The 15,885-nt window shown below is 41.1% G+C and overlaps 1 protein-coding gene and 1 pseudogene across 1 annotated transcript; both read right to left on the bottom strand.

The window, feature by feature from the left end:
- Positions 1-1,665: 1,665 nt before the first annotated feature.
- LOC116679977 (proline-rich protein 18-like) lies at positions 1,666-2,939 on the bottom strand (annotated as a pseudogene).
- Positions 2,940-3,922: 983 nt separating this feature from the next.
- On the bottom strand, positions 3,923-14,342 carry LOC116679978 (vesicle transport protein SFT2B-like). The gene is given in 6 exon segments (XM_032509394.1): positions 3,923-5,927; positions 8,076-8,105; positions 13,874-13,932; positions 14,052-14,087; positions 14,276-14,333; positions 14,335-14,342. Coding segments are annotated over 6 exon segments (231 nt in total). The 3' UTR covers positions 3,923-5,887.
- Between the last annotated feature and the right edge of the window lie 1,543 nt (positions 14,343-15,885).

The raw sequence follows: 15,885 nt of genomic DNA, 5'->3' as shown, positions 1-15,885 counted from the left end.
AACCGAACGGGTCTTGGTACACGTGCACAGGCTCAGCCATGATCTCAGTCCGCAACATGCGACAATAAAACCCCTTTGTGACACTGAATGGGAACATCTGAACAGACATGATGCTTTATTCTGGCAGCTTGTTTGTCTACTCACATGAAATCTGGAATGTCATGTACTGTACCACAATAACAATGTATACAGGACACGTATTTGGCACCTGATTACTTTATGTATGTCATTCCTGAATAAGATGGAAATTAACAGGATAACAGCGGAATAATATATGAAACTCTCAGTGGTGATGAACGGGTTATATAAAATACCTTTCTGACAGGTTTTTTTTCCAAAATAGAGGGCAGATTGCTTGCTTGAAGAAGTTTTTTGCACTTAGCTCTCATAGCAATCCACCATGAGGGTACGCTTTAAAGAAAAGATATTGACATGTTGGTATCAAATTCCCAAATACTATCAAATGACAATGTTACCTGAGGTTATAAATCATTTTTCAAAAATAGCTTACCAGTTGTTGGTGTGTGGGCTTTTCAACACTCTAATGTCTTAAAGCTGGCACGCCTCTGTCTTGTGTGTGGCTTAAAGTGGAACACACTCAGTGTAAAACTGTGGTTACAAAGTTACAGGGAACATGGAAAAGAGTTCAACTTATTGTAAGGAACACACTGTACACACAAACACACCTATATGGTATGACCCTGCATGAAGATTAATGTGGTCCAAGGCTGGATTGCAGTTTCCTTCAAAGTTCCACTTGACTGGCTAATGTTCAATTCGATAAAACATAAAGCAGCTGAAAAAACCAAGAAAGAAGCGAATAGTGTCTTCATAGCCTAATTTCTCTTAAATCTTGTTCATCGTATTCATTTTTGGCTAAAAACAGTCAAATACTGGTTGGTTTTGCAGCCCTCAACTGGTCCCTGGCCAGCTGTTTCTCTCTCAGGGTAGGCTACACAGGGTTCATTACTACTTATAGCATTAACATAGCTCTTACAGTTCAGTGAGTCCCACATGAGTATAGGAATGTCAGGATTAAGACGTCAGTTCAAACTGGGATACCTTTGCTGCAAACCATATAGTTCTGGCACTTTGGGTGATATTAACTCCCAGATATTTGTTGCCAACCTATTATCTCCTGTAGCTACATACATTGTTTGTTTGTTATAACAAAAGTAAAGCAGACTGGAGGTAATTTCCTGAAGGGATCATGCACCTGGGCCCCACAGTACACTGGTCAGCCCTGCTTAACAGGGAAATCTGAGAAGCTTAGGACACTAATGCCTGGATGGCCTCAGGTAGCTACAGTGGCAACAAAAAAATCCTTTAAAATACAATCTGGGAACTGGCAGACTGTGAAAGAAATCTAAGTGACTGCAAATCAGCATTATGTAACAGACTCATTCAAAAGGCACAACAAAATCAGCGTTGAAAAGATTTAAAACGGTCAGTGACACTTGCAAGATTAAAAAAAAAAACTTACTTCAAATGGCATAAAATCATCAGCTGAGAAAACGTCTGACAGCACAAATATTTAGTAAATATTAAATACTGTAAATCGCTGATAAATCCCTACAAAAGTAACCCTCTTAGAGAAAAATAAACAGTCCCGTTTGGTTTGAGCAGCAGGCGCATAAAAACCCTGTTGTTGACAGCTTTTGTTCTCCACACAAAGGAACGGTTTCGCGTCCCTTTACGCAAACCCCTCTGCCAATCCACAGGCGCCTCACTGAAAACAAAACCATGTGCAAAGGACAAGAATATCAAGGTATTCAGTTCAAACTTCAAGAACACATTGAATAGGCATTACACTCGGAAAGCCATAAGAAGCCCTGTTGGCCGAGCCACAGGCTGCAATTAAGCTTTAACATCTTATTTTTGTTGAGGCGAGAGGATGTCAAATGCCCCTATTATTCATTTGCTATTTACTCAACTATTTTCATGTTTCTTCAATTTTCTTCACTTTTGTGTGACATCTATTTTAGTACATAAACCCAGAAACAAATTGGGATTCCTCTGGAGTGGATGTTATTCCCTCATTCCCTAATCGTTTAATTAAAGGAGTCAGATTTGAGATGCCATTGCAGCAGGCCTACATTGCCAATCGGTGCACGGTTTTCACGAGTCCTTCATCACGTCAGTCAGCTGTTTAGAAATTGAAATATGAAGTCAGGGCGTCAGCAGCCTTTAAGGTGCGGGAGTGCTGAAAGTTTGTCGACTTTTCCCAAAGCAGCGGCATTTTCGACCCTTTGAGCCACTCTTTACATTTCCTCACAACCGTCTCGTCCACATCTCCGTCCTCTTCTTCATACTCCACATCGTCGTACTTATACTGGTCATTCAAAAGAGAGATTTTAACGATGGCTGTAATGTCCTGCTCGGCGCTTTCCACTTTGGCGTGGGAGCGCAGCCCTTGACGCTCCGTGCGCCTTTTTGATGGAAAACTCGCCTGTGTCGAAAGTCCGCGGAAGCGCAACACTTCTGCTGCTTTGCCATCATCTGCTTTTCTAGATTGCGTTTTTGGATGACAAGATGGCTTCAGGGGGTGAGACTGAGGGTAAACTGAATCTCCTTCTTCCCTTCCTCTTTGCCGTGGAGGTGTCTGGCGGAGTCCATGGAGCTGGAGCGCCTGACTCCTTCCGACAAGTCCTGAGGTTTGGGTACCGACAGCCAGGAGCTCTTTCCCTGGGTCTCCTGACCGGCACCCGCCTTCTGAGCTGAGCCTCTACTTTTCTCTGGCTGGGCTTTTCGCCCCAAATTCCTTAAATTCGCCGATGTCCAAGAAGATGACTGCTTCTCCTTCTCGGACCCCCCTTTCTCTCCGCCGGATTTGCTGGTCAGCTCATTGTGAGGAGGCACTCCGTTGGCTTTCTTTTTCCCGAATAGTTCCCTGCCAGGAGAGGAGATCCGCTGATGGGGCTGATGGGCGGAAAAGGCATTTTTTGTGGCTGGAAGTGATCAGGATACAAAAACGTGCAAATGTTCAGAGTGCAAACGAGGAAGCCCTGCATGCGCAAAGCGATGAGAGGCGCTCTGCGGGCATTATCCGACAGCGAGGACGAGAGAGGCTGTAGTGCACCTGTTGTCCACACTAACTGGAGTTCAACTGGTGCGCACACACACACGGCCTGGGTGCTTTATGATGGAGTCGGCAGGAAGGCGTGGTCAGGAGAAGCACCAAACAAAGCCAGGAAAAAACTGTGTTGATGTCATTTCATAATTTCCAATAACTTCCTGAAGCGATGAGCGACATCCACCTCATCTTTTCTTACAGCGCCTCCGGTGTTTTACAGTCATTGGAAACACACATTGTTTAGATTATCAGTTTGAATAACATCAAGAACTATGGTGTAAGTGGATCTATTTGTAACCTAAAAGTGACCAAGGGTATTAAAAGTGACACATTTTTTTAACCTATTCTTAGTTAGTGAAATTGTAATTTAAATAGACAAATTCATAAGACATTTAGGAGAAACAAACATAATTTTAAATCCTTTTCTACTAAAATGTACCTCAACGTTGAAACTCATTGTAAGACAATCTGTAAACATGTTTGCATTATAACACACAAAATGTGCATTATTCATCTCTATCTCATATTATTCAGTTAAAGTAGTCCAAGGTAGGACTATACCTTACATATACTGTATATATAAAATAATCCAATTCTGTCCTTGAACTAACAAACCATGTCATTAGCTCAGTCCTTCCAGTCAGTCATTATATTCTGAAATATCAATTTACCGATCTGTTCTTTCAGCCATTCGGTCTATACAAAAAAATACAAATAATCTACGCTAATCGTTTCCATCCTTTCTGCTGTTATCTGCACATCCACGCAGACAGTTCCACAATTGATTCAATGTGATTTTTCCCCCTCAGTGTGTAGGTTGTAAGAAGAAATCAATACTTTCCAAATCCGTATTTGTAGACTGTTTATTTGAAATTGCCTGAGGACGTTGAGTTTACAGTTTGCCATTTATTATTTAGTTACTCTGTCTATATCAATAGGATGTATAAGTGAAGGAAATATTTTTCCACTATACTGTACGAAGTAAAATTGTTTTAAAGACAGGAAATAACATTTTAATGTGCATCGTTGTGCCAATGGCAGTTCATAATTTCAAACATGTTTTGTTTGAATTTCTCCACAATGCAGACTAGAGCTGTGTTTCAGTAGCTCAACATTTTCCAACAAAACCAAAACACAATTTAGGCCAACAGTCCACTGACTCACTCTTGGAATAATCCCCCCCCCCCCAAAAAAGGCACAGAGTTATAGATTATTTTTTTCAAGATGAGCTGGAGAAATAGGGCGAAGGGGAACACAGGCTTGTTTTAAATAAGTGGTTGTTGTGGCGTGGGATCCCTCTCCTCTCTGACTTTACAATGGATTAGATGTAATAAAAAAGGAAACAGTTGGGAGAATAACAGATTGCTTGCTGAGGTCAGGGTACTTCCCCTCCATCCTTAAACTTTGCCGTAATCCAAAAATAGCAGGCAAAGAAAACCGATCACAAAAACAAGCTTCACTCAACAGAATTATTTCATCCCTTAGATTAATTGCTCAAGGATTTGCTGGGTGTCTGCCAAGTTAGTTGAACAAGTAGTATAGAGGGGAGATTTTATCCGTGCTAATCCACCACCACGTTATACAAGCGTCTAATCAAGCTGTGGGGGCTGCACAACAGGAAGTGAAATCCTGTTATTTAGTCGCATCAAGCAGAAAGAAAACGTGGAGGCATATTAAACCTTGAACAAATCCTGCAGCTAAGACACAGGAAAACAGGATGCATAATACAGTTTTTAAAATATATTTTTTTATAACAATGACTGACTGCCGGTCCAAGGTATTCTATAAAATTAAAACAGCACACTTCCTCAGGATAATGTGAACATTGCACCACAGATGGGGGGAAGGCTGAGGTTAGGCATCTTCCAGGGGAGGTTGTCATGACAACCGCATCCTCAAAGGCTATGCCATCATGCCAAAGCAATATAGGGAACTCAATGCAAGCTATTCTGGGTTATTAGGTCACATCAAAATCACAATGCTCAGAAAAGCGCAACTAACGGGGGTCACTGCTTCATCTGGCAGGAAATCAAATTTAAAGAGGAGAAGTCATTTTAATGTAATTTATTGAGCTAAGGGGGGGCAGGTGTGTTCAAACACGCATACAGATGAACAGACTAGACAGGAGCTGCTTTTTAATATATTTAGCTGGATAAACTCAAAAGACCTGTGGGTATCATATATCCCAGTGCATCATCAGTGAAGTAGTGCCTCATTTGCCTAAGATAATTCTTTCTATCTATCTATCTATCTATCTATCTATCTATCTATCTATCTATCTATCTATCTATCTATCTATCTATCTGGAATAGCATCTGAGAGCCTCTTCATGTATCAGTGCCTCGCACACAGACAGAAGGAGCAAAGGCCAACTGTTTTAATGATGCTTGTAAGAAGTCAGAACACCGTTTAAAAATGGAAAATGGAATTTCACACTGTTAAATGCATATGGTTGTCATGTATGGTTGGTCAATGTCGACATCGAACCTATTCATTCATATGAGGACACTTGTGTTGTTAATTATAGCAAAGTCAAAATAATTTCCCTGCACTTACAGTAATTGGTATAAAATCTTTTAAATATATTAAAAGGCACTTCTTTCACTTTAGAAGCAAAAGATAAGTGATATAATCTGATTATAGTTATAGACCTTCAGTTAGACTTAAAAAGCGAGGATTCACAGTATTGAACAAGCCATAGTAAAATCTGGAGATATATTGTATAAACAACAAAAGATGCATATTTTACAGAGCCACTGTTCCTTACAGTTTCAATATTAGGACCAGTCTTCCCAAATTGTGGATTAAGGAGTCCTAACTCAGACAGGTTGTGAAGCATTTCATCACAGCATCCCTGTAAAACAAGACAAAAGAAAATGTCTGAATAACAGCCTGCATTTTAACCAATGAAAAAAAGACAAGAAACAGAAGAAAAAACAATGGGAGGGAATGTTACCTGAGTGTGGTTCTAAAAAAAATAAAAAAGTACGCAAAATGTTGTCATGCATACAAAATTAAAAGTGACAAAAATCCACTACCACCAATTTGGGTGGGGCTCGTCATGAATAAGTGAGCATGTTTTGGCGGGGAAGCACCACATGTTCAGAGTGATGGGGGCTCTCTTTCTCCAGGTACTCTGTGTTGAGGGATGATGCAATACGAGCGATCACCATGGTAACCAGGGATCGTCATTGCCTGCTCTGCTTCCCCTCACACGGTTTTCTCTTGCCATCGGTGTGTTGCTATGCAGACTTCGCCTCTAGCCACAATCACATTTCGGTGGAGGAGGTGTGAAACCAGTCAAGGTTAAAAGGAGAAGGGGGGATCATAAGCAGTCTGAGAGGGAGGAGGGGAGGTCGGAGGACAGACAGGAGACTTGCTCCTCCAAATGCTCCCGTTAGTCCCTCTGATGTAGACAAAAAACATTCAACACCAGAATCCTTCCTCGAGTACAGCCTGACATTTGTTTTATGTAATCACTTGAGGCTTGATGCTATTTTTGTTTCCCCAAACACTGCATGAATAAATGAGCAAGGACTTTCCCCCCCATTTCTGATTAAATATCAGAGCAACATTATCCTTAAAGCACTGTGGGAAGTGCACATGCAGCAGGTTGGCTTGAGAAGTTATAAATAGGCCACAAGGTAAAATACATTAAAGGATCAAGACCATTGGCCATATGGTTTTGTGGCATGCCAGGTATCGGTTTGTGTGACCAAAGACCAGAATTGGGAGACTGCAGTCTAATGCTTTTTAACTCAGAGGGATACAGGTCTGTGATCGAAATATGCTGCTCTGTAACAACATGGCAAAAAATAAAGAGATACATCTAAATTAAATGAAAAATGGATTAAAGTAAGAAGCTTAAAGAGAGAGGATAATAATGTGTTGACAAAAAAATACAAAATATAATAAAAGGAGTAACAAAAAAAAAGTAATCATCAGGATTTCAATAGTCAGCCCCAAAAACTTGCAGTCCAATTTGCATTTCTCTGTAGGAATTTGGTATTTTAGAAGGGTGGCACAGGAACATGTCTTTGTCCCAGCTTTGCATTGTTGTTAGCATTTGGTTGGGGGAGGGGGAACTCGGAATGGTTATGGGACGTCTCTCAGCTGTCAGGATGGATTATAAGGTTTGCCCAAATACACGAGGCACTTAGTGGGTGGGGCTGCATGGGGGCTCTGGCCCTTCCCCAAATGAGACATAACCCTGCTTACAGCTGGACCGACAAAACAACATCATACCCCCTGCTTGGCTTGGGAAAAGCCTTCAGGTGGTACCCCACATGGCACAATTTGAGAAGTGAACATTCAAGTACAGAAGAGTATTTTGTTTCAATTAAATTCTTTACTGTGGTGTACTTTGAAGAAATTACAAAGTCAATTGCTGTAAGATTTCAAGGCTGTTAGGCTCTATATAATATCACATTATCTACAAAAAGACAAAGCAAGTAAGTAATGAGGACTTCTATTATGTATAATATTTTTTTTTTATCCTGGTCTCTTATGCAGGGCAGCCTATTTGGGTCTTGATCTAAATCAAAATGTTGCATTGTGCTTTAACCCTATAGAGCTTAATATAATCTCATCACAAGCAATATAAAAGCTACATAGGGAGAGAAATATGTTGCTAAATCTGGCTGAAAGAGCATTATTCCATAAGAAATGATTTAATCTAGATATTATGGATAAAGCAGGCTCACAGGGCTAAAGCACAGAAGAGTGTGAAACAACAAGCTGCCATTTGCTTGACACTAAGTGCCTGCACTAGTCGTAGAGGGGGGATTACTGCCATATGGTGGAGGCAAACAGTGTTTGGAGGTAAATGAAAACATGTTTTTATTGAAGGGTCACTCATAATATTTTCCCTATAGTGTCATTTGTAGACAGGGCATTGTTAAGATATATAAATGGTAAATCTTATAGATATAATTAATTCAGTAAGCATCACATACAACTGAATGAAAAATAAAGGACAGATGCACATCACATGTTGTCTTACCTGGCAAATGGAATGTAAGAGATGCTATACCTAAAAACGGAAAAAGAATGACAAATTACTGACTGTAGAAGAAGATACTAGTTAAATAGAAAAACGCACATATTTAGAGACTGAGTATGTCAAACTAAACACAAGCTGAGGAAAGATATTCTGTGTGTTTCATATTTGTTTTCAGTTGGAGGGCTTCAAAGTTGGATTTTGTTATCGATGCTGTACGGCCACATTAGTGAAATAGGATTTCAAAACCTTCATAATTACATAGACAATCCAAGATGCCTTGTAGATTACAGTAAACATCTTCCTGTAATTACAACATGTATTTGGTATCATTGGAAACCCCAGGATCTTAGCTTAAACTTAAAGTTCCAGTGTGTTTTAAAGATGCTTGTCTGCACGTCATGAGGTTGTAATGATGTGATGTCTAAGAGAGTTTAGATTACAAGGATAAAAAACACCACAGAAAAAGCAGGACCTAAAGTGGATTTGGGTATTATTAGCAGCATAATAATGGCTTTCTGATGAGCAACACACCAAAACTAAATATGCATTTAAATGCTCCATCAAGCCTTAATCAGAATCTGAAGGGTCTTTGATGTCGCCCAGCAAAGGAATTAACCAAACATGATTGAGAATGAATTAGATACACTGTAATCTTTGCACAACACTACCGCCCCCCAGACAGATTGGTAGCCAAACACCAAGTACAACAAAAACACCATACCCCTTACTAGAAAGGATTTTAGCTAAAGTTTAGCACAAAAAAAGGCCTGGACACTTAACATATTTATTTATATGTGAGGAATCTGGTACAGCAGTTAAATGATTGACTAGCATGACTGCCAACTTATTTAATTAAATGTTCTCATGAATGTCTAAACTAAATAGGTAAACTGAACAAGTTAGAGTTTAATGTTAAGCTATCAGTGCTGTTGGTATTAACTTCCCACTGCCTGCCATACTCTATATCACTTGTGCCAGTCAGTAGTGCTTCAGTGTCATACGGTTACTTCACTGAACTCAGCCTGAGGCGTGGACTTTGCCCCAATCCGTGTGTGGATCAGTGGCGACGTATTACTACAGAACCACCTTCACACAGACGTCTGAGTGCCTGCGTGGGAGTGCACTATGCCCCCCAGTCTGTTAAGAATGAGCTTGAGATGTGTGACTTGTGGTTACCATGGTGATGCCTCGGAGAACGCAGGCAGAGTGGAAGTGAATGTACAACATGTAGGTGCAAAAGCAGCCTAGTTATGAGGCTGACACAGTCCTGCTCAGTGATGCAGTGAAATTGTCCATTCTCTTCCTCCTGAGTTGCTGGGGGGTTCCATGCCCATTCACACACTAAACATCTTTTGTTACTTCTGTGCAAATATGTTCAAATTAATGAACATACAAGTGATGACATGCCCATGCGCATCACTCAAAGGTCTTTTTATTCACTACTATGGTGGAACTTAACCCCACTGACCTTATTACTATATGTACTCTTTTGAAAAGACACATTTAAGACGGACTTAAAACTAGTATGAACACCAGGAGCTGCAACTAACTATTATTGACTGAGTCTAATATTTTCACATTTAATCAATGGTTTAGTCATTATATATATATATATATATATATATATATATATATATATATATATATATATATATATATATATATATATATATATATACACTCACCGGCCACTTTATTAGGTACACCTGTCCAACTGCTCGTTAACACTTAATTTCTAAGCAGCCAATCACATGGCGGCAACTCAGTGCATTTAGGCATGTAGACATGGTCAAGAGAATCTCCTGCAGTTCAAACCGAGCATCAGTATGGGGAAGAAAGGTGATTTGAGTGACTTTGAACGTGGCATGATTGTTGGTGCCAGAAGGGCTGGTCTGAGTATTTCAGAAACTGCTAATCTACTGGGATTTTCACGCACAACCATCTCTAGGGTTTACAGAGAATGGTCCGAAAAAGAAAAAACATCCAGTGAGCGGCAGTTCTGTGGGCGGAAATGCCTTGTTGATGCCGGAGGTCAGAGGAGAATGGCCAGACTGGTTCGAGCTGATAGAAGGGCAACAGTGACTCAAATAACCACCCGTTACAACCAAGGTGGGCAGAAGAGCATCTCTGAACGCACAGTACGTCCAACTTTGAGGCAGATGGGCTACAGCAGCAGAAGACCACATCGGGTGCCACTCCTTTCAGCTAAGAACAGGAAACTGAGACTACAATTTGCACAAGCTCATCGAAATGGACAATAGAAGATTGGAAAAACGTTGCTGGTCTGATGAGTCTCGATTTCTGCTGCGACAGTCGGATGGTAGGGTCAGAATTTGGCGTCTACAACATGAAAGCATGGATCCATCCTGCCTGTATCAACGGTTCAGGCTGGTGGTGGTGGTGTCATGGTGTGGGGAATATTTTCTTGGCACTCTTTGGGCCCCTTGGTACCAATTGAGCATCGTTGCAACGCCACAGCCTACCTGAGTATTGTTGCTGACCATGTCCATCCCTTTATGACCATAATGTACCCAACTTCTGATGGCTACTTTCAGCAGGATAATGCGCCATGTCATAAAGCTGGAATCATCACAGACTGGTTTCTTGAACATGACAATGAGTTGGCTGTACTCAAATGGCCTCCACAGTCACCAGATCTCAACCAATAGAGCATCTTTGGGATGTGGTGGAACGGAGATTCGCATCATGGATGTGCAGCCGACAAAATCTGCGGCAACTGTGTGATGCCATCATGTCAATATGGACCAAACTCCCTGAGGAATGCTTCCAGCACCTTGTTGAATTTATGCCACGAAGAATTGAGGCAGTTCTGAAGGCAAAAGGGGGTCCAACCCGTTACTAGCATGGGGTACCTAATAAAGTGGCCGGTGAGTGTATATACACTCACCGGCCACTTTATTAGGTACACCTGTCCAACTGCTCGTTAACACTTAATTTCTAAGCAGCCAATCACATGGCGGCAACTCAGTGCATTTAGGCATGTAGACATGGTCAAGAGAATCTCCTGCAGTTCAAACCGAGCATCAGTATGGGGAAGAAAGGTGATTTGAGTGACTTTGAACGTGGCATGATTGTTGGTGCCAGAAGGGCTGGTCTGAGTATTTCAGAAACTGCTAATCTTCTGGGATTTTCACGCACAACCATCTCTAGGGTTTACAGAGAATGGTCCGAAAAAGAAAAAACATCCAGTGAGCGGCAGTTCTGTGGGCGGAAATGCCTTGTTGATGCCAGAGGTCAGAGGAGAATGGCCAGACTGGTTCGAGCTGATAGAAGGGCAACAGTGACTCAAATAACCACCCGTTACAACCAAGGTGGGCAGAAGAGCATCTCTGAACGCACAGTACGTCGAACTTTGAGGCAGATGGGCTACAGCAGCAGAAGACCACATCGGGTGTCACTCCTTTCAGCTAAGAACAGGAAACTGAGACTACAATTTGCACAAGCTCATCGAAATTGGACAATAGAAGATTGGAAAAACGTTGCCTGGTCTGATGAGTCTCGATTTCTGCTGCGACAGTCGGATGGTAGGGTCAGAATTTGGCGTCTACAACATGAAAGCATGGATCCATCCTGCCTTGTATCAACGGTTCAGGCTGGTGGGGTGGTGTCATGGTGTGGGGAATATTTTCTTGGCACTCTTTGGGCCCCTTGGTACCAATTGAGCATCGTTGCAACGCCACAGCCTACCTGAGTATTGTTGCTGACCATGTCCATCCCTTTATGACCATAATGTACCCAACTTCTGATGGCTACTTTCAGCAGGATAATGCGCCATGTCATAAAGCTGGAATCATCACAGACTGGTTTCTTGAACATGACAATGAGTTCGCTGTACTCAAATGGCCTCCACAGTCACCAGATCTCAATCCAATAGAGCATCTTTGGGATGTGGTGGAACGGGAGATTCGCATCATGGATGTGCAGCCGACAAATCTGCGGCAACTGTGTGATGTCATCATGTCAATATGGACCAAACTCCCTGAGGAATGCTTCCAGCACCTTGTTGAATCTATGCCACGAAGAATTGAGGCAGTTCTGAAGGCAAAAGGGGGTCCAACCCGTTACTAGCATGGGGTACCTAATAAAGTGGCCGGTGAGTGTATATGGTATTAGTTATAATATATTACGAAAACCAGAAAAGGGTAAGGAAATCCCGTTCCAATTTCCCAGAACCAAAGATAATGTCTGTTTGTCCGACCAACTGCATAAAACCCAAAGATATTTGACATAAAGCAGCAAACCCTCAAATTTTGAGAAGTAAGAAAATAGAGATTGGAACTTTTTCTTCATAAATGACAATTAGGCTCTGTTTACACGAATACGCTAGCGGGTGAAAACCTAAAATTATTTTTTATCAGAAGTGCCTTTTGTTTAGACGGCAACGGCTCAAATAACTGAAACCACCCTCCAGAGTGAAAATCTTATAACGCTCCACCGTCGCGTTCCCGTCTAAATGGTAAAAACGCACTGTGCGAGTGTGTAGATGTGTGTCGCATGTGAGTGAGGGACATTAAAATGGTTTAGGTTTTTTATTTGACACATTTAAAGACAAGTATAAAACTAATTAAGGACTCCGGGATGGGTGCCATGTTTTCTCATTGGACCATTTACCTGTGATTTTATTAGTACAGTAGTAATGACCCTAGAGATAGCTGGCAGCAACTTTGTGTTATGTGTAAACAACACAGGCACTAACACCTGTCTGTCTCAACGTCTCCATGTAAGTCTACATTGATCCTGGCATGCTTCTTCCTCTACGGGCCGAAAATATACTGACCTACTGTACCATAATGCCTGGCATCCTACAGTACCTGTACCAGTCTTTACAACATCACTCAACAGGTACAGTAAATGTCAAGCAGATGTCGCAGGTCATATTACCTTATATGTGCATCTAATTATTACTACTACATGACAATTACATGGGATATGTATGCTTTGAAAAAATCTTGAACTACACTGAAGCTATGTTGCTCCAAAACAATAAGAAATTGTTGAAGTTTAACCATTTATAGCTTTAGCCGTACACGTGCCAATAGCAGTAAGTCCGCTGAAGGCCCTGACACACTGACCCGATAATCAGCCGTCGGAAAGTCTGGCGAGGTCAGTGACCCGAGTCTGTTTAGTGTGAGGAGCCGTCAGCCTTCATTTTGGCCAAAACTGACATTGTTTGGTCGGAAGGCAGGCCCTGCCGGCAGTTGGACTCAACTGACCAATCTGATTGGTGAAGTGCTAACCCGGAAATAACTAGCAGAATGAGCGTGACTAGAGTCTCAAAATTGGACAAAAATCTTTTAAACTGACCTTTGTTGATCTGAAATGAAGACAGATCCAGCGACTGAATGGCCTGTATTTCGCGCTTAAAATGTTTTAAGAAACACGTTTAAGTGAGCAATTTTAGTCAAATATAAGGTGGTATTCTGAACAAGACGCCATGACAATCTGGCTGTGAATTTCCGGAAAAACCAGACCCACATGACATGTTTGTCCAATCAGCGGCCGTCGGCAGTCTGCATTGCTTTGGTGTGTTCCGAGGCACTTTTTTGACCAACTCTCGGAGTCAGTCTGACTGCCTTTTCTGCCGAAGGTCAGCCATCGGTGTGTCAGGGCCATTAAAGCAACAGCAGTGTGATCAACTCAGCTCACAGACATTTGATGCAAGGCTGGTGCAAAAGTTCTTTATCACGAAAGATGGCTTCATGGGAGTAGGTGTGAGTGATGATGAGTAAATTAATTGCCAACTGTGCTACAGCAAAGAGATTGCCGGTTACACTTACCACGTCATTGCCAAAAACTGCAGAATACAGAAGATGATAGCCAGCCCTTTTTTATGCCACTGTAGAAGAAAACACAAACTGGTTATTCTAATAGTGGACAACACTATTAGAACAACACTAGACAGTGCACTAAAAAAGTTAAGACTGGCACTGGCTTTAAAAACTATATATTACTCACCCAAAACACTGCACAAAGAGTTAAGGCAAAGCAGAGCTGGCAAAAGACAAAAGGAATGGTTATCTTGTTGTATTAGTTATATACTTGCTATCGAACACTTCATTTCTATTGGAAACAAGGTACGGCATACTTTCCAATATACAGCAAGATAAAACCTAAATATGCAGTGACACAAATTGGGCTCAACTTAAGGTCCAAAGTAACATTAAACACATTGTATTTACCAGCATAACAAGGGTGGCTATCAGTCTTGTTTTTTCAAACTGCGCTTCAGCTGTTTTATGGTCCCATTAGGAAGCAGGTGCTTTAGAGGAACAAAACAGACAAGTTACACTTATTAAACATCAGCAAAAAACATACACTGGCCTGTTGCTTAAAATGTTAATCTATTTATTATTGCATTCATTATTATGTCTTCATACTAGATTCTAAGCATTCATCACTGTGGTGTATTCTCATTGCCTGTTCCACCGTGCGTATATTAGTTGAAGGATTCCCAGTTTCTCACACACATTTTGTTACACCTCCATAATATTCAATATTTCAGGTCAAAAATCTGTGTTTATCACTTTAAAATATCAGAAAATTATTACTCTATATAAAACGATATGGTCTAGGTGGATTTAGAATGGTCTGTGTGTGTGTGTGTGCACGCACAAACAAATCTCAGAGGGACATCAGAATCGTGGCGCTCCTGTAATCTAATTTACGCTACATGTTGCAATTATGGGGGAGGGGGGGTAAATATTTCATTCCAAACGCCACAATGACGCATTCAAAACCTACTAAATGATGCATGTGTGACGTTAGTAAATGTAAGAAGACTAAGGCTTTCCCCGCTGATGAGGCATACAGAGCTGAGTGGGAAGAGGGAGTCTGTGTAGCGTCACATCTGTTAGTCTGTGTTGACGCAGGCTCTTTCTACTTGTCTGCTGAGAGGGACGGATGCTTATTAACTGGTCAATATGACAGACACTAAGGATAACCACGCACATGCTGCTACTGTGGATTAGGGAGCAGGATGACAGAAATCGTGATGCCAATACTGATATGAAACCATGCTGTAGAATCTATAAATGTAAAAATATCTACCACATTAAATTATATAACTGACGTGACTTTTTCAAAGCCGCACACTTATATTGCTTGTCCTAAGGGGGTCATGTTGTTGACAGAAAAGACAATACATGTTAGATATATGTACCGTTTTGTTATTACGACACTTGCATGTGATCCATCACAACACTGACTTTTATTTTTGACATAACCTTCAACTACTATTGTTGAAATGAAGGAACCAATGGTCTCTGTCTTGCTGTCAAAGTTACATACAGACAAAAACGCATTAAGATCCTTAAAATATGACACTGTGTTGCTTTGGGTCGGTAACCTGGGCTATGAAAGCAGAAGGTGACCCAGTTTCTTGACGCATCTAAACCTTCTGGACATATGATACCTGAAAATAGAGACTGCCCTGTCTGAGAAAACAAAAACAAAATCCCCTCATCAATGGGTCACTGTTAAAGTCAAGACATAATGATTACATTTGGTCCTCGGCTTATCTATACTAATAATCCATAATGATGTAAAATCCAGTATACCGTATGTCCCTTATATCAGTGTAGCAACGTAATTAGAGCACACAGACAGATCCTACAAACACTTGCTGAACTATGTTATACCACAAAAGGAAACCTTTAGACCGACTTGACTTTTATTGTTCAGTTACAAGTTTGGTTTATTGCAAATCAGAATATAACGCAAAAAAGATTAGAGGTTGCCTGTGTGAGGGCACACAGACTTGAAAGTATGGCGTCCGGTTACTGAAGGGAAT

Source organism: Etheostoma spectabile, unplaced genomic scaffold (assembly GCF_008692095.1).
Source record: "Etheostoma spectabile isolate EspeVRDwgs_2016 unplaced genomic scaffold, UIUC_Espe_1.0 scaffold00018291, whole genome shotgun sequence".
Taxonomy (NCBI): domain Eukaryota; kingdom Metazoa; phylum Chordata; class Actinopteri; order Perciformes; family Percidae; genus Etheostoma; species Etheostoma spectabile.
This window is presented reverse-complemented; position numbering and strand designations above follow the sequence as displayed.